This window comes from Myzus persicae, unplaced genomic scaffold (genome assembly GCF_001856785.1).
Source record: "Myzus persicae strain clone G006 unplaced genomic scaffold, MPER_G0061.0, whole genome shotgun sequence".
NCBI lineage: Eukaryota > Metazoa > Arthropoda > Insecta > Hemiptera > Aphididae > Myzus > Myzus persicae.
The window spans coordinates 320,879-341,232 of NW_019101002.1; the positions used below are offsets into that span (position 1 = coordinate 320,879).

General features: G+C 28.7%; 2 protein-coding genes across 5 annotated transcripts; one reads left to right on the forward strand and one right to left on the reverse strand.

Annotated features, from left to right (window-relative positions):
* The first annotated feature begins 343 nt into the window (after positions 1–343).
* On the forward strand, positions 344–2,024 carry LOC111027214 (CDGSH iron-sulfur domain-containing protein 2 homolog A). 4 transcript variants are annotated; one of them, XM_022305481.1, is made up of 4 exons: positions 344–435; positions 614–756; positions 1,561–1,646; positions 1,716–2,024. In XM_022305481.1, the coding sequence occupies exons 2-4, from the start codon at positions 660–662 to the stop codon at positions 1,905–1,907; spliced, it is 375 nt and encodes a 124-aa protein (XP_022161173.1). In that variant the 5' UTR covers positions 344–435; positions 614–659; the 3' UTR covers positions 1,908–2,024. The 4 variants fall into 4 exon arrangements, with proteins under 4 accessions (XP_022161173.1, XP_022161171.1, XP_022161172.1 ...); XM_022305479.1 differs by having other exon boundaries at positions 380–513; XM_022305482.1 differs by having other exon boundaries at positions 414–431.
* Positions 2,009–16,609, reverse strand: LOC111027213. Its single transcript, XM_022305478.1, has 3 exons — positions 16,050–16,609; positions 2,732–3,140; positions 2,009–2,136 (listed from the first exon to the last, which is right to left on the reverse strand). Exons 1-3 carry the CDS (start codon positions 16,111–16,113, stop codon positions 2,052–2,054), a joined length of 558 nt encoding a protein of 185 aa, XP_022161170.1. The 5' UTR covers positions 16,114–16,609; the 3' UTR covers positions 2,009–2,051.
* Between the last annotated feature and the right edge of the window lie 3,745 nt (positions 16,610–20,354).

Genomic DNA, 20,354 nt, shown 5'->3' on the forward strand with positions numbered 1-20,354 from the left:
ATGACAAATCAGCTGAAAGTTGACAAAAAAGATAAAATATCAGTGTAGCCAACTAGAAATTTGTCATAGCTGCTGTGGTTTGAATATTTTTAAAATTTAAACAACTATTTCAGTTGTATATTAGTATATTGCCCATCTTTAAAATTTAAAATCAGTAAATTTAAATATAATATCGTACTATTACATATTCAATTTTTATTAAAACTGTTTAATGTTTATATTATTACAATTTACAGTAATCTGTTGCACGATTTTTTTTCACAATTCTCGATTTCAAATTGTTATCAGTTATGTAAACACGAAAATAAATGTGCATATTGTCACACTGAAGCAAAAATATATTTCATAACCATTAAAAATTAAGATATTAGATTTTTTTTTTTTTTATTATCAGCTCATTCAACATTCAGGACTCAAAAAATTGGAACTTGGAAGGTAAATTAATTTCTTAAGTGTGCTCTAGTACTGACTACTGACGTACCGTACAGTATACAACTGTGCAGTAACTATTAGGTAATTACGAGCTAGAACGTTTATTGTTTTAAAAATAAAAATCAATCTTCAAATGCTTTTACACTTAACCTTGCATTAATTTTTATAACTTTTTTGTTAGGTACTTTTAATTTTTAAACCAAACATAAGTGCGTCATTTTAATAAAATGGAATTCAGTAGCAACTTAGTGAAAGTTCATTTAGCCAACTATCTAGCCAATTTACCATTGCCAAATTCATTTCTTGGTATTTTCAAATTAGGTGGTAAGTAATTTATATATCAATTAAATATCTATGTATGATTTGTTTTTGTAGATATTGCTTGTAAATATTCATAAAATCTCCGATACTAATTCATGATAGTATTTATAATAAATTGTGTTATTCTCAATGAAACAAACTTATTATTCATACTTAATATTAGCTATCTTAAATAAAATCAATTAGGTTATATTCTATTCCATATGAGTTTAGAAAAACTCACAACAGAAACGCGTTGCAGTTCGCTCATGTGCAGTCTCGTTGGCTGTTATTGGTGCGCTGCTGACTGCTTGCCAATCACAGTGGCGCTACTGTTCCAATGCGAAACAGTTTTTCCTAACTTATTTGGATTAGAGAATAATTATAAAATTATCTTTTATACATCTATATAAAGAAATATCTAGATTGGTACCCATCTACTCAATATATTGCAAACTAATTATATTTAAACATATAAATTATTATTACATCTAATAAAGCCATTTGCTTATTTTATTGTGTTTTTTGACAAGATTATATTTTTTAAGAAATGTTTTGTAATTCTATATGATACTTTCATCGATTCCCAAGTTCTTATTCCCACATCTCAAGCCAAAAGCTTAATATGAATTTATATTTACATAGGTACCTAATTATTTTACTATAATATTATGTTCATGATAACCAACTACTTACGATTTACAAAATTAATAAGAATGAATCTACCTTTAAAATTACATAATTTAACTGTTCAGGGCTCTTAATTATTAGGTACTCTTAACAGATGGAATATATTTATGTAAATTTACCTGAACTTGTATTTTACAGGTAAAGATATATTAAAATTAATTCCGTTTTATGCTACAATTGGTGGTGTATGTTACCTTTCATATAGAGTTGTCAAACCAAGACATGTAAGTACTAAATTAAATTATTCTATTATAAATATTTATATTGTTGTTGTTTTTTTTTTATTTATGTAGCCTGTTAACCCTTGCATTAAAAAAGAATCTCCAAAAGTGGTTGACGGTTATGACATTGAAGAGTTGGGTGAAAGTACAGCATTCTGTCGTTGTTGGAGAAGCTCTAAATTTCCCTTATGTGATGGTGCTCATAATAAATACAATATTGAACAAAAGGACAATGTTGGACCATTGATAATTAAGAAAAAATAAATCATTATCACTAGTATGAAATCACTGGATACATTTATATAAATGTTTGTTAATTGTTCTAGTTTAGTCTTTTGTTTTCATTCAGTTAAATAGAATACATATTTGCATTTATTGATATATATTTCTTTATTTGCGGTAAATAATTTATACACGATGAATGTGTATCAAATCTTTCATTACAGAATCATCACAATCTTCTATCAGCAGCTCTCGTTTTGATATCTTCAAGCTGAAAAATAATGGTTGAAGCTTATTATTAATTCTTATTATCTTATTTATTAGAAAAAAAAAATATATTGTCAATGTAAAAATGAAGTAGGTATGTCTCTATTTATTTCTTTTTTCAATCACAAAAATGACAAGTTATTTGATGTTAAAATGATGAAGTTAAACTATGGTTTCAAAATATTATTATAACAAAGGTATTATATGTTTAATATTTATTTATCTAATAATTTGATATTTTCTGAATTCTTATTCATTCATATATTTGCTGCCAATTATTATTCAGCTGTAAATCTATGTTTTTGGTTTTTTTTTATTAAAGCCCTATATTCAAAATTGAATAGTTACAGAAAAGTATAATTCAACCTTTAAATTATTTTATTTATTAATTAATCTATGTAGTAGAAATGTATGGTTAAAATGTATGGGCGTGTAATTAAAGAGTTAAGCTAATTACATCCATTTACATCTAAATAGGTACAATAATCCTATGTATACTTTTAATCTAATTACTGTTCATATACTCGTATGTTTATTTAGAAAAATAAACGTTCTCCCTAAAATATATTTTTATGCATTTAACAAAATAAAATACTCACTTTTGCACTTTTTTCAAACATAATGCAGAACATGCTAGCACCATGACTGCTATAACTGTAAGTACAAGTAAACTTAATGTAATCGATGTCCAGTTATCAATGTGATTGTTGTAATATTTATTTTCAATATAATTTTCAGTATAATTTTCTGATATCTTAGCGATGACATTGATAGGTTGTGAAGACGGTTTTGATTCTCCGTCCTTAAGTTGCTTTTCGATTGCTTCTTGAAGATTGTTAATTGGTCCATCCGTTATTGTTTCATCGTTTCCAAAATAAAACATTGGTGGCCTAGTTAAATTATAAGGTTCAGCTGCTTGTAAGATTCTTACATGTAATCCGTCTGATGGAAATTCTAGAGGAGGTGTAGGGTTAGTGTCTGGTATAATTGTTGTACAAATGATTACCCCTAAAACAAAAAAAATGTTGTTTTTAAATTTTAACTTGACATAAAATTATTGAGAATAGAATAATAATAAAAACAATAATATTTATGAAATCGGGAATTTATACACATAAATAATAATGATAACACATTGTTTAATTACTTCATAGTATAAAATAAATTTAATTAGCTTATAAATTTAAGCATTATAGTGCAATATATTTATGGACTAGGGAGGACCCCGCACACTTAGTAAAGTGACGATTTGTCCCTGCTATTTGATAGGACTAAGGCCCCCGAGTGTAGTTGCTATACATTATTCAGTAATACTGCCATAGTTTGCTTTTATTATTTGAAAATTTAATTTGACTGATAACAATTAAATTGTAGTCAACAGTGCAGTATCCAGGGGGGGCACGTGCAACTAGTGCACATATAATCTTTTTTTGGCTTAGTTTAAATTACATTTTGATAAAAATAAAAATTTAAGGCTGTTAAAAGTGAACCGTTTTTAAGGGATCGGATTTAGGCAATATTCTATATCAATTATAAATGCTACGTGTACTGTGTATAGTGACTGACCATCATTACTTATTACTCGTGAGTTTACCGACGTTTTATGTTATTAAAAACTGACTAAAATTTATGGAAATTTGTAACATTCAATCACGCAGTCGTTAATCACTAGGTATATTTTGATATCAAAAATATTCAACTCCCATGTGCCACGAAAGTCCCAAAAAGCGGGAAAATAATTCACCCAGTACGAAAAGCCCGATTTTAATTTTGAAAACATATTTCAATTGGTTTCTTTATCTCTTTTCTAGGTTATGTAGAATATTAATTCGATTTTTTGTATTGTTTAATTAAGCATAGTGGCCAGTAGGTATCAATTCTTCTTTTTTCACAGTTCACTTAATTTAACGTTATTAACAGAAAAAAATTAATTTCCTACAAAACGCACATGAAGCAAACAAATTAAAATTAGGCTACAGGAAGTATATTTTTTTCTTCTGCTTATGGTCTAAATGATCAAAAAATGACGTACTTTCAACATCTCAATAGCATTAATATGTGCCTTGTACTCTTGTTAGTAAATTGTAATAATATTCGAACAAAAAATGAAATATTGTATTCACAAGTCACAACACATATTATACCATATTGATATATCATATAGGTAGTGATATACCAACTGATATTTATATAGGTAGAGGTACCTACTTATATTAATCAATACATTATAATCTATGGTTAACAATAATGTTAATACATTGTTAAGTTAAATATATAAGTAACAGGTATTGTTGGTACCATAGTTGTTAAATTTTTAAGTAAAAAAAAAAAATTGTGATTTAAAAATTTAAAATACCAGGAGACCAAACGTCGTACCTCAGCCCCGTTTCACATGGACGCGTATCATACGCGACGTATGACGTATCATCGTACTCGTGCGTTTTCATTTACATTGGTTAAATTCATACATTTCCGACGATGCGCGATGGTGCGTTTCCCTTTTCGCAGGTATGGCGCGTATGAACTTAACCAATGTAATCTAAAAACGCTCGCGTACGATATGTGACTTCGCGTTTGATACGCGTCCGTGTGAAACGGGCCCTTGTTTCGTCTCGGATTCCACACACTCACGCCACGCGTAATTTTTATACGAACATTGTTTTGCGCGAGACAGACTTGCGGAGACAGTATTCACAGAAGCCTTACCTAAGTCTTATAAACTATACACACAGAATAAATGTATGTAGGTATGTCATAACGTTTTTATTTTTTTGATAACTTACAGGACGCCTTACCACAGAATATTCTGTGGCCGTGCCCGCATATTATATTATATTTATATCTGCCTTGCTAACGCATAAATGCATAATCTACCAAAATATTTACGTCTCCACTGTCCATGCAGTTCCAGTTTTGTAGTGTTAGCACGATTTCAAACAATAATACAATATGTTATTCACTATTCAGCCATTAACGCATTTCTACAATTACTTTTGTTAATTATATGCAATAATAATAGTCAGATTAAAACAATATTCAAACAGTGTACATATGGACAGTACACGCACCTAGTTTTGTATAATATATAAATATAATATAATTATTGATAAAAAACATGGTATGCACACGTCGAATTACATACAAAGGTGGGATTTATTTAAGGGTTTTATTACACATGATTTATACGAATTCGGAATTATAAATCGGTTAAACAATATAATAACAATATTTTATACCTATCTTTATCTTTATACATATAATTTTATTGTACGTGTGAATGTCACTGAACTCCCCCTATAAACGGCTGGACCGATTTGAATGAATTTTTTGGTATACGTTTGGATGACGGCCTGGATGATTTATATTCACAATTGGACCCGATAGGTCCGATCTAGGGAGTTGCTCAAACAGGGATTTTGAGATTTACGAAAGAAATATTTGTTTATATACGGTTGCTATTGGTTATAGGAGAAATATAAATATATTTAGCAGAAATTGGTATTTTTTTTTTTTGTTTATTGGTTGCCTGATGCAGTGGTTTATCGGGGAGATCAGGTATAAGCATGCATACAATTTTCGCATATTGCCTACCGAGGGGGCTGAGTTGCACTTATAGTCGCTCATCGGCGTGTCCGCTATAAAAATAAAACATATTATTTATATAAAGTACTCGTCAAGCGGGGTCCGCAATCTACTGCAGTAGGTAGGCATAAGATACTGCTCGCATTATAGAGTTGGTATTTTTAATGGGCAACAAAGAGCACGGGATCAGCGAGTAGAAACGGTTTAACTCGAATTTTAGCAGAGATATTCAACTGAATACGTTTCTAATGGAGCTCGGCGATAGGCAAAAAATAATTACGAGTAGGTAGGCAGGTCCGAATTCATCTCGGCGAAAAATCCGAGTCGACAAATGTACGGTGGTATATGAGATTAGCATGGCCGTCCTAAAGAAGTGTAATACCTAATACCTTAAACTTTAATATTTTTTTTTTCTGGAAGGGCAATATCAGACATCCACAGATACGTATGCGAAATATAAAACTTTTACTAGAAAAAATTCGTTAAAAGTGCACGTTAAAACGCACAACGCACAAGTGTATATTTGAATGTAAAAATTGTGGAAAAACCTTTAGCAGAGATAGGCTGATGCACACGCACGTGGAAAACAAACATTTAAACTTGTACCTAATAGTAGTATATACAAATAATTTTTATTAATTCAAAAATCAAAATCTTACCAAAGAACAAAACTAAAAAATAACTAGCTTTTTGGCTATTTTTTAAAAATGTTTATGTAATCAAATATTCAAAGTACCTACTAATTATAATTTATAAAGGTCTATATTTTTTAATTTTAATCAATATATTTTAATAATTTTTTAAGTGGAATTTTCGGAGACTTAATTTTTAATTCTTTTGCTCCTTCTTCTTCTTCTGGCTAGATCTACTCTACGAGAGTTTTTGCCGCCATCCCAACTTCACCCCCACTTCTCCTGATTATGGATTATGTTTCTCCAATCATTAAGTCCCTAAGTCTATCCCTTTTAAATCTTCCTCGACCACGTCCATTCATCTTGCCCTCGTGGTTTTTTCCCTGTTGGTTTCCAAGACATAACTTCTTTGTTTATGTTATCGTCATTTTCACGCATAATGTAACCAAACCACTGGACTCTGCTACCTCTTATGTAATATTTAATTGGAATCATTACTGTTTCCTCTATCAGTTCTTGGTTAAACTTTCTCCTACACTTACCAGTATTTATATCTAATTTGGGTCCACATATCATCCACCATATCTTATTTTCAAAAGTAGTAAGTCTTCGTTCTGTTATCTGTTATACTATATCTTCTTTTATATTATATATATATATTTATATATTGACTTGAAGCCGTCCGCCCGTCCATGCTTCGCATTCATATGTTAATATAGCTCTCACTATCACTATGTAAAGTCTAACTTTAGTTTTCTTTGGCATAACTTTTGATTTGAAAAATTTGATAGACCATTAGTTTTTAATTAATAAAACTTATTCAAAATTATTATGTATGTATTGTGTTATCATTATATAACAAGTAATAGATATTTTATATGGTTTTTAATTATTTTTTACCCTTTACCAGTTTTTTAGCTGGTCCATCAATGTTTCCAACAAAGTATGTCTATTTATAGCAGGGTTGGTATAAAACTGTTTTTTTTTTAAAAAAGCTGTTTCAAATGTATTTTTTAAAAAAAATTTTTCAGTTCTGGATCTCCTCCCCCTTAAATTTTACATGTTAAAGCAAATGCTTCTCCGTATATAGTATATACATATCCGTATATATATCAATACGCAGTACACACTCTTCCCAAGAACCTCCAAAACTGACAATATATAGGCAACCCGCAACACACATAAACTCGTCACAGCCGCCGCCAGATTCGGCACTTGGCCGACATAATATATTTCCCAATCAAATTACATTACCACATCTTTAATTTCCCTTATGAAAAAAAAAAATATTTTTATACATATAATATATTTTTTGGTTAATTTGTTTCGCTTAGGAGTTAGGTTATATCATGTAGTTTTCATTTAGAAGCTATGGTTTAGTGGATATTTTGTGTATTTTACTCTACTACGCAAAAATTCACTACCTTTGTCCCAAAAAGTAGATTTATAGAGCGAATCGGTACAAAAACAAAAGAACACAGACTTCGTCTTCCCATTGTATCAAATGAACTAATAAATAAACGTATATAGTATTAAATTGTATTATACAATTGTACTATATATATATATCATCCATCATTGAACATTTTATTACGTGTCCAAAAATTGCAAAGTCAAATCCAGTGAAGAATGAAGATGCACCTTTGGGTATTTTCAATGCGTTTTTAAAGGGCGATATCGACATATCGTTGTGCAACATTTGTGACAACATTACGCTGCACGGCTTTAGTGTGTGACGTGTACCCAGCCTAACATAACGGGTTCATTAATACGATGGCCACACGCAATAAAAAGTGGTCAGGGCATGGCCCGCACCGATCATATGACATTAGGACCCCCAAATTAGTTTATGAAAAGCCGAAAACTATGCAGCAAATACTTGTTTTTGACAAAAAAAATGATTTTTCTGATATTTATCCTTGCATTGTTATTGCGTTAAAGGGATTCAATTTAGTGATTATCTGTCTTTGTCGAACACAAGCGTGGCATAGGATTTTAGAAGTATTCTTCATTGCCCTTTTTTAATGCAACGTTTTTAAGAATTTGTGAAATAATATAAAAATATAGGAAAGTCTATTTCAAGTAGTCTTGACGACAAATTCTAATCTGTTTTTAGAGTACTTATCGCTTCATTAGATCCATTAGTACGTTTGACAGAACAAGTCTAAAATCGCTATCACAACGTACTTAACTTCAGTGATACCTACTGGAACACTAATCAATTGACAACTGTTGTTGAATATCGACCATTTATACTGTTTCGAAGCTGCGACTTTATTATGCACTTTATTCTCTAAAATCAGTCGTACACTACCTTATTGTGGTGTACGCAGGGTTTTTAATTTAGAAGGGGAAATTTAGAACGTACTATATCATATGAATGCGCTTTACTTATACGACCACTACAAGTTATAATCATCAATTGTTTGTGCACCAGAGATTTTCTCAACCTACATCACACTTAACATGTGTATCAGCTGTGCGCCCGTGCCCAACTAGCCCTTGACAATTTTATAAATGTGTATAGCTAGTATAAATAATGTAAAAAAAATGTTATTTTAAGAAGTTTTTGAGAATTGCAAGAATTCTTACAATTTTTAATTGTTACATAAAAGTGAACATGTAGTTTCTATAATGACGAAAGCAAATTGTTGACTATTGTAATAGCATAGAAATATTCAGTACTTTAAGCACAAACAATAAAAGTCTTAGTTATGTAAATTCAAACTCGCCTTCCATTATACCTACTGTCCACCTTTTAAGCCTGGAATAGCGAAAGCCCTTAAAATTATGCAAAGCAGACAGGCCAAAAAGTACGTGGGATAGAAATTAAACAGTTATTCTTCTCAGTGTTTCTATCAAAAAAACCTTTGAGTCATCATTTAGTTGGTTACTGTAATAAATGTGTTAAATTTTAATTCAATGATATAAATTGTTGTAGGTATACAATGAAAAAAGATTCTGATTGGAGACCGTGGTCTGACGCTGAGCATATATATTTCTAAGGATGATTTATTATAATATATTATATGATATTAATATTAGTCATTTGTTTTTCTATTAAAGTAATAAAGTAAGCTGATAGATTCGTGGTTTAAATAGCTTAAAATTAATCTAATTGTTTTGAAGAATGGATTGTGTATAATGAAAATTAATAGGTATTCGCATTTCACAGTAGGTACCTAAAATTGAAGTTATAAGTCCCTACAAAAATGTTTTTTAAATTACAGCAAAATAACCAGAATTTATAATTTTTTATATCTGATTCTGTCAATATTTTAAATTGAAATGTTTATGAAAATAACAGTTGTGCAATTGTATTTTTAAGATTTTTAGATTCATGCAAGAAAAATCCTGATGAACCTTGTACCTACAACATTTTAAAGTCTAATTAGCTGCGTATAATAATAATTTTTGTAGGAATAAAACTAATATACATAGAGTTTATTGATTCTAATAAATACTAGGTATTGCTAAAATGATAAGAAGACGACTTTTACAAGTGTATAAAATTATCCTGAAAATAATATAATTGTTTTTATCAATTCGTCAATTATTATTAATTATCCATATCGCATAAAAACAATTTATTATTAAAGATGTAGGTGAACTTGCGATAACGTAAACAATATTTGATTGATCAAAATACTTAATTGTATAAACTATTGTTTATTAAAAAATTGATTTTGTAAGAGAGCCGTGTTTTCTTTCATCCAATATTCAATTATCGCTACCAGACACCATTCTCAAAGTTAAATATTAAAGTATTTTTACATTTTACTGCTCCAAAAGATAATGAGTACCTAATGACAAATACAGTACAAAAACACTACCTTTCATATTAAATCATAATATTCTCGACTTTCACTTAATTGAAGCACAATAAAATATTTGTACGTTTCTAAAAGCCGAAATTGTTATAGTTGAAAACAAAAATAAGTAAGTAATGATTAATTAGGCTATGCATTTTTATTTTTATTAATTTATATAATTCTATATGAATTATTAATTTTAAAAGAGCAGTCAAATTATAAATACCTATAAACTATAAAATCATTATATTAAGCTCTTATAGTACTACCTATTTAAAAACGAAACCCAAAAGTATATTTTAGATTATGAGTGAAACAATTTTTGGGATTTTTACATATACAGAAAGACTGTGAACTCAAATTCTTGAGATTTTTTGAATTACCTTATTACTCTTTGTTTTTCAAATAAGAACCTTCTTTTTAATGTACATTTTTTAGCGAATAATTTTTTTTAATGCTGACGTACCTACTTCCCTAATTCGAAATTTGAAGAAATAGATTTTCAGTTAATAAAATGTTTAAAATAAGGATAATAGTCCTTGAAAAATGTGTTGAAAAAATATAAAATAGATATAACATCAGATCTAGTATTTATTGTACTATTAGACCATTTTTATAAATTATAAATACTGATAGATTTGTATACATTACTGGTTTTAAAATTAGCATGTAGTCAGAATTCCCATATTTTCTAAGCCATTATCAAGGACCTATTATTCTTAGTACTTACACAAAGTTTAAAATTTCAAAAAATACTCTGTCAAATATTGAGTTTTATACGTAAAATTTTTCGGAAAAATTATCTGCTAAATAATTTGCTGTATAAAAAGGGAATTATCATTTTAAAACCGAAGTTTGTTTCTCCATAATACAAACCAGTAGCATAAAAATCTCAATAATTTGAAATATGGTCTTTAAGAAAAGTTAAAAATTCCAAGACCCAGAATTTTAATGACTGAATTATTGAAGAAAAAAGGGGTGAGTACGCTTGGTGAATCAGCCTGTATAATCTGTGAAACCGGAGACTTCAAGAGTAAAAATGTGAAATGTAATTTAGAAACACTAAAAGTATAAAATGTTACACTATAGTTATCTTAAATCTTTGGGTATGATAAACAATAATAATTGTATATAATACGTCTAATATTAGTAGGTAGTATGTGCGATGTGCCTATATAATTTATTTTAGAAAATCGCTAGCAGAAATTGCCAGAAATTGTGGTATTATATCACAACCTATACAGGAACTGAATAACCTGCATATTTGATCTGAAATATTAAAATCCCCTTTCTTACCCGACTTAATAAAATAATAAGATTTTTTCATTCAAATAAATTCAATCTAATGAAATAATAATAATTATATTTTATGCATGGACCATTGGACCTATCCGATTAATGAATACTTAAAATTATATACTCGTACATGTTTATGACTGTAGAAATGCTTTTTAAATTGTCATAAGTATGTATATAAATGTACCCAAACCACATCCACATGTAACACTAACAATACCTATGCCTTTTTTCTTTTTTTTGTTAATATATTAAGCTAAACACATTCGTAGTTAATGCTGCAAAGTAAAAAAAAAAATGTGTTATCCTGTAAAAATAAAAAAACCAAAGCATGTAGTACAATTTTTTTTTCATTATATTGCATACCTATGTACAAATTAATAAATTGATATTTATCTTAAAATTTAAACGATTAAATAATTCCTGGGACAACGATATTTAGCCAAATAAATTTTTGATATTACATAAGGTAATTGAACTTAAAAAACTAATAAGATCGTGATTATATTTGGTATTTAATTTGATATAAATTAGTTTATTTGTTTAAGATAAGTTTAATTATGTTGGATATTGCATGCAATCTATATGTGTTACCGATTAAAATTAAAAACCAAAAAGAAAAATAATATTATATAATGCTTTATAAAAGAGGGGGAATACAATTTAAAACAAAATGACGAATGATACATTAAATATAACAATGAAGTCTGAACAAAAAAATAACACTGTATAACTACATACTATTAATACTATTATTATTTAATTTATAGGTAATTAATTTCATAAATATTATACTCTTTAACCCTACAAAACTACGAACTCTAAATCATTAACTACAGCTATTAGATTATTCAGTACAATAGTACATCAAAGTTTACCACTTGAAAACTAATATTAAAGATACCTAGTGATACACAATGTTTTTAATATTTTTATTTGTGTATTAATAAATTTTACTACCAGAAACTATAATAATGTACCTATTATTACCTAATATTTACTTATATTAGATACCTAAAGCTATAGGAATTTCAAAATTGTATATATTTTTGATTAAGAATATATATTTACTATTTTGTATAATATATATAATACACAATCAAATCATCACAATCATACAAGCAAAAGATTGGAATGATCAACGACCAGAATAATGAATATTTATAAAAGTAACATTTGAAAAGGTGTTTGTTCAAACTTATATACGATAGAACCTCCATTATCCGAACCTCTGTTATACTCTTGAACCCTCTATTAATAAACATCAAGTGCAATTTAAGTATCTGAACGTCAACAAGCGGTGTAGCGTTTGTACATGTAATCATAGATTTATTAAAATAATGTATATAATAATTCAATATTAATATAGTAATTATAATAAATTATAAATATCAATATCTTATATTATGTAAATTTTTCTGCGATACTTGTTTTTGATCATATTAAATATATATATATTATGTAATAATGTAGGTACTATAGGTACATATTTTGTAGTAGGTATTAAAAAAATTCCCAATATTTCTAACAGAACTAGGTGCAGTCCCAATTAGTTCAGATAAACGAGGTTCTACTTTAGTTTCAGCAAACATTTGACAGTTAAAAACTAAATATTTAATATTCAATGTCTATTTTATAAATACCATTTTAAAATGCTTTGAAGAATTACGATGCTAGTTAAAGTGTATCTCATTTCAAAAATATGTACTAAAAAATGTGACGAATCCACCTAATATTTTTCAAACTTTTGGCACTATTCCATCATATAAGTGCGTAAGTACAAATAAGAAAACAAAAATCATTATATTGTGAACCATTAGGCACATATTTTATTGTTTTTAGCTTTCTTGGGAATCTAAATTGTAATAGAAGTATAGGTTTAGCCGTTTAGGTACAGCTTCAAATTGCTTTATATTACGAAAATTATTTATTTATAGGTATACCTAGGTGAAATAAATAGTTAAATTGCATACAATATAATTATAAAAGTAAATGTATATAGTTTAGGTTAGGTAAGGTTAGGTACCTATTGAATGTATACAATTGAATATTGATTTAGAGTATGTTTTTATTTGATAGTGTATTATTTTAAAATTTAATTGCATATAATCATGAGCTGTTAGAACTTGAAAAATAATTTTTTGAGTATTATTTAAAACACAATTGTGTAGTAAAAAAAGATTAATTATATTGTACATATTTAATTTATAAATTAAGTATATTAATACAAAAAGAAAGATAAACGAACGGTTGAAAAACGAACGGTCAAAAAAGGTCAGTCAATTTTTGACCGACCATCAAAGATATACTTTAATATAATATACTGGGTGATTCTTTTGGCAGTGAACACTCACAATCCTGAAATGTATTAATATTTTTTAAAATATTTTTTTTACATAATTTGAAATACATATAATACAACATTTTTGGAAAAAAATATATTTTCACTATTTTTTATTGTTATCATTTTTATGTTTTTTCGTTTTTTTTCGTTGTTAACACTAAACATGATATTGATTATAATTTAAATTTACATTTTAACAATATTATTTTACAACTCATAAAAAAGTAGTTTAATATTTTATTTTAATGTATCAATGTTTTCAGAAAAATATTAAATATGAAATTAAAAAGTATAATCCCGTCATAAACATTAGGTTAACAACGTAAAAATTGATATTTTTTTCAAAAATGTTGTTTTAGAAAAATATTTTCAATAATGTTAAAATAATTCTTAAAATCAAAAGTGTTCTCCACTAAAATAATCATCCTGTATGTATATTATACTGTTGTTGTTAATCGTTTAACTGTACGTTTTACTATCGATTATTATGATATTATATTAATGTAGTAACTATGATAAATTATACTATTACTGGTGTGTATCCAATAAGAATGAGTACATGTGCTGTATGTATCATCCCCACTCATGCAGCATATTTTATAGAAATAGCGTATTATATATACTATAATAATAGTAATAATAATAATAATAATAATAATAATAATATGCAAGTACAAACATTAATGTTTTTTTTTTTTAATTTGTTTTTTTTCTACAATTTGTTCATCTTGGCAATGTAAATCAATACAATCGTATGGACAATTTTGACACACACGTGTTGCCGAAGAGTTTACACAGTGTATAATACATATATCATCCCTAATAAAGCATATCATTATTTTATTTTTAAATTCTATTATGTATATTAGTGCATCGGTGGGACACGCTGAATGTCAACGCGCATTATTTGTTAAGCGTAACATTTGTCCCCCAATAGTCGTCGCAGTCATATAAATATTGTTATTGTATAATAATATATGATGCGAATTTGCAGGCACTTTGCATCACATTATATTATAAATTAGTAATTAGAATTAAAAAATACCGGACCGGCACTATAGGAGAGCATTATTATTGATACATACACTCGTTAATAGTTCACACATTATGACATACCTATACATAATATATACATAAAACATTATATGGGACGAAGGTGGTATATATATTATAATATTATAAATGAAATTTTTTGCCGGCTAATAGAAAAAACCGAAACGGCGCAAAAACCGGTTCTCGAAAGAAATAATTATATTTAAAAAAAATTAACAGTACCTAACACTCGAATACGATTTTATAATAGTGATAATACCAGTATGTCTATAATATATTATATAGGTGTAAACACGGTAATCGGTATAGTCATTGATTAGTGATTACTAATACTGGTAGTGAATGGTATAGAGGTAAAAATGCAAAACGTCCAAGACTGTGACATGTTGTGAAACTGGGTGACGTGTGTATAAGAGGGTTGACCAAAAATATGTATTATCTCTGGATATTTGTTTTCATTTGTATTTTAGTAATTTTAATTTTAATACAAAAATCGTAATTCACAGTTATCGATGGTTAAAAATCGAAAATCAAAAACAAAACAAATACATTTTTATTTTTTATTTTCAGTGATTTTATAGAATAAAGTACAATGCGGTTTTCGTGAAAGCATTTTACTCGATAATTACTACCGCATTGATTGTTTTCTATAGTTTTCCTCAGTGTCGGAAAAGTACCATTTAGGTGAATTTAAAATACAACAGCAAATATTGTGGAGATTTTGCTTTGGTCATGGGCGATCAGGGCTCATCAGAGGGCCTAAAAGAATATTGAAATACGGCACAGAATCACACGGGTGTGACGTCCAACACTCGTATTATTATAACATTATATAGGTAGGTAATAAATACAGGCACGTACCTACATTTCAAATTTAATGCTCGGAACATCGAGCGTCTGTAACCTATGTGTCTCGCGATAATAACATGATAAATATATATACTAATATCGTATTTCCAAACTTTTTATTGCGTGTAATATTAATTGTGTGTATTATGTTACCAGGTACCCATTGTAATTTATAATCGCGTTATTTAATATTTTTATCATACATATCATATTATTATGTAGCAGCACATACACATAATATAATAATAATATCGCGGAATGCGTCGTACGAAATATTGTTATTGTGTCGTATAATATATGTAATGTATAATAATATCATATTATTATTATTATTATTGTTATTACGTACCGGCCGTGTGCAGAAGGAGTATGGTGCAAACGTACAAGGTCGTCTTCGGCGGATCGTACAACATTTTGCCGTCTCGCCTGTCCGTGATGCGTCTTCGCGGCCCGGCTTTATAACAATAATATTGTAAAGTCACGTCAAGTCGTTATAAATTTCGACTGCCTCTATATGTCTATTTTGTCTCCTTGCTAGTCACCTCCGCCGGCGTGGATATTATGTCATTCAGAATCACGCAGATGTACGTGCAATATACTGTGCTATATCAGCCGTCGGTGTTTGCAGTGTCGTTGTTGATGATACTGATGCTGTTGTTATTGTTGTTGCTGTTGATGTTGTTGATGTTGTTGTTGTTATTGTTGTTAATGGAATTGTAAAGCGAGCACGTATAGTTGACGAACTGGTTTCGGAATAATGTGCGGCACAGCTTCAACAGACGGCGAATGTTATTTGCACGACCGTTCGTCAGGATCGACAAAACCGAAAGAAAAAGATAATTATTGTAGGTGGCGGCGGAACACTACTAAATTCTTGAAAACTGCCGCCAAGATGAAAAAAAAAATGTAATATATACAGTAGGGCCGAAGGGAAGAGAGCTAAATTTCTCCCACCAGCCGCGCGCGCGGCACGCGCTCAGCTGCAACAGCTCTGCGGCCGGTCCACGGCGACATTCGCGCGCACCAACGACCGCCTCTCCTCGATTGCATATTATAATAGTAACCTCCTCGATGTATTTTATTTTAATAATTTGCGTACCTATAATGCTATGGGCCCGCGGCAGGTTGCTGCTGGTCACTGTATTTATCCGCGTGCAAGCCGTTAAGTAGGTAATAATAATTAATAAATAATAATAGAATATCATGGACGTACCTAGGTGGCTGGGTACCTACGTGTTATTATAACTTAAAAGTATGACGTATAATATATATATTTATTACCACGTAAACTGTAATTATACATATAGTGTAAAATATATTGTGTATTATAGGTAGGTACTTTAGCTGCGATGGACATCAAATGTTATTTTATCGATCGCCCAATCGCAGCGATATAATATAATATTAGAGCAACTGCAGACGAAAAGTAGGAGGTGGTTCTCAATAGTCAATAGTGTAACTATTTTAATACAGTCGATCACATAGATTCTGAGCTGAGTGATAAATTAATAGGTTTTACAATGGTATGATTGTTTTAAATTTTTCTTCCTTCTATTACATTTTGGATTTTTTGGAAAAATTTCAATGTTGAAGAATTTAAGGGTGGTTTCTGGCAGTCTGGATCTAATTGGTACTTTGAGTAGAGAGTATGGTAAAATTAGTTGTAATTAAAGAGAAATAACTAAAGTTACTTGAAATTATGAAATGTTCATAATATCGTAGCTTTTTTCAGAATTTTTCTTAAGATATTTATATACGATTTGGGCTAAAAGTTTTATTTTTTTGTTACGTTGATAACATTTTTTTTCTAAATCTTGAAAATATAATTCTATTATGATTTTATACATCTATTTACAGCAGTTGATAAATCTCAAAAGTACAGTCACATTTTTTTTATAAACATCTTAAGTTAAAGAAATCCGTCAAACTGACAAAAATCACTGCTGTTAAAAATGTATAAAATGTTTAACTGAATCATTCACTCTCATTTATCATTCTTCGATAACGCTCAGCCGTCTCACCGCCGACACTTATCATCAAATCATTTTCTGGTTGCCGCCTGCGAGTAAAAATATATTATAAAGTAATATGTGATATGCCGTATTGCCATCACATTTTAATGACATTTTGAAAACGAACCTTTCATAATACCTCCGGGATTCGGACTGACGAAAGGTGTCAACAGTTTTACGAAGATTACTCACCAGTCGTCGAATGTACGTATATCGGTTATCTATGTTATTCACGAGTTCTTTGTAGGAATAATGACGATATTTCATAAACATTTAAGGACTACGATGCTGATTTAGAGCTTATTTTATTAGTTATGATTCGAATTAATACGATATAATGTACGAATATTGTACCTATAACTTATACGTTTGGAGATTCCAAGTAAGATCTTGGTCCATTCCTATAATTCATACCTGTATATCTCGACAGTGTTATTATACATATAGTGTTGTATTTATAAAACAAAATACAGTATATCATATAATTAAGTAGAATGCGAATTTGAAGGAATCAATTGACAAAACTTCCCTAAATATAGGAAAATTATGAAGTCTTTTGATAATGAATTTAAATGTATTCATTACTAGTATATTTTATTATTACTATCTAATATATAGGTAATATCGATATAAAAACATCTTTTAATCTTGATGATTATCGAGCCAGTTATAAATTCTTATCCAAGCGTTAGCGTTGCCATCGGTACTACATACCTAATTCAACTCAAGAAAGATCTTGCATGCAGCTCTCTTTTCTTCTGTTAATTCATCAGTAAAAACAAACCATTGACAGACAGGTTTTAGACCGATAGTGAGTAGTATGAAATGCCAAGTTCTGAGGTTTCGGCAAATGTAAATTAATCTTTCAAACATATTGAATCCTCCTACTATTTTTGGTTTACGATTAATCGATTACTTTCAAAAAAATCTTCTACCGCTTCTTAGTTCTAACGCTAATTTTTTTATGTAGGTATATAATGAACTTCCTTCTCTTTCTAAAAGACCTATTTAATTTGTTTACTATTATTTCTAGTTTGTTTTAAGAAAATTCTATTGGTATTTTCCGTTTCTTATTCAAAATTAGTTCTTGAGGCCTATTTTAAAGTCTGGTAACCCATCTTAAGTTGAAAAACGTCGACATATTGTCAATACCTCTCGTATAGCTAAATATGAGAGTCAATACTTTCTAGTTACACCTTTACAACCTTTTATTAGAATGATTTTATTTTATCTGGTGAGCATAATAGTATTGACCCAAGTGTTCTACAGTCACTTTTAATGTTATAATCAAATTTTTTATTGCTTTGAATTTTGATGAATATTTTTCGTTGATCATTCCAAAACAAAAATGTATGTTGTGTATAAAAACCACCTACATTTAAGCGATCACGTTGACCATGCAATCCACACGAAGATACTATCAACAGCTAGAATTGATGAACCAATCCTTTTTAAATTTCTTCCTTATGTAACATAATCTTACGGGTTACTAAATCGACGGGTTCTACATGGTGGTACTTTATCCAACGTTTTCAACTCCACCCCAGGTGTCCTTCATGAGGTAATTCTCTCTCCTTTTTTATTTCCCCTTCTTGTTAATGAAGTGAGTAGCGTTTAACATAATACTTACCACCATAATATTTTAGATAAATGACGAGGAGATACCTACACCCAAAGCCTATTATACAACGGAGAGAATTCCCTGGTTTTTGTTTGTATTAATTAAAATAAAATAATTTGAGGCTTATGGTTTACTGTACTAAGTAATTATATAACATTGCGTAATGCTATTGATTGCTTAATTGCAAGAATAAATTGTAAAAATATTTAATAAATTAATGGTTGTATACAAACAGACTTCAATTTAGCTATGTCAAGTACGCAAACTTGATATGTCTTTTTTTTTAAATGAAGTCAAGACTTAACACAATGTTGACACCTTGAACATAAAAGTTACTACTTACAAAATACAAGTTAAAAATAATTAATATTAATCTTTCAAAATATAAATTAAAAATATAATATGTCAACTAAATGATAAATAATATATACTTATCAATACTTAGGTATTAGCCCTTAAGTATACATATAGTGTCACACTATAAGTGTCATAAATTAAATGAATATTATATGAATTATGTAACCTATTTGAATACTATGGAAAGAAATTCATAAAATTGTAATTATTATATTACGCAATATATTTTATTTTCTAAAATGCTTTGATTATTAATATTCTCCTCTGTTTATATAATTTCCCAATATTCTGACTAAAAAGTAAATCTTTTTTTTTTATCGAAAAAACTCACTCGTTGTGTACTTGTAGTTATTGAAAGGTTAAGATTTTCTTATCTTCAAACATTACAGTTATTAATGTAATATTAGTAATCATAACAATTATTCAAATATAAGACAATCTGATGAATTTATTTTGAAGGGTCAAATGTCTGATTGTTAAAAACTTAACGGGGGTCAAATGTCCACGATTCGTTTAATTTAGTACTAAGAATAATAAGAACACATAGATACCTACTCTGTAAAAATTTAAATAGCGAACATTTGATTGGTTGTTTTTTATTATTATAGAAGGTATATTGCAATATATTTTAAAGACCAAACACTTAACGTTGTTTACAAAATCT

Bases quoted from the DNA above. Each gene is read 5' to 3' on its own strand.
- LOC111027214 (XM_022305481.1), top strand. From the start codon at position 660: ATGGAATTCAGTAGCAACTTAGTGAAAGTTCATTTAGCCAACTATCTA. The intron at 757-1,560 runs GTAAGTAATTTA...TGTATTTTACAG, and splicing joins TGGTATTTTCAAATTAGGTG to GTAAAGATATATTAAAATTA. The intron at 1,647-1,715 runs GTAAGTACTAAA...TTATTTATGTAG, and splicing joins GAGTTGTCAAACCAAGACAT to CCTGTTAACCCTTGCATTAA.
- LOC111027213 (XM_022305478.1), bottom strand. From the start codon at position 16,113: ATGTTGTACGATCCGCCGAAGACGACCTTGTACGTTTGCACCATACTC. The intron at 3,141-16,049 runs GTACGTAATAAC...TTTTTGTTTTAG, and splicing joins ACTCCTTCTGCACACGGCCG to GGGTAATCATTTGTACAACA. The intron at 2,137-2,731 runs GTGAGTATTTTA...ATTATTTTTCAG, and splicing joins TGTTTGAAAAAAGTGCAAAA to CTTGAAGATATCAAAACGAG.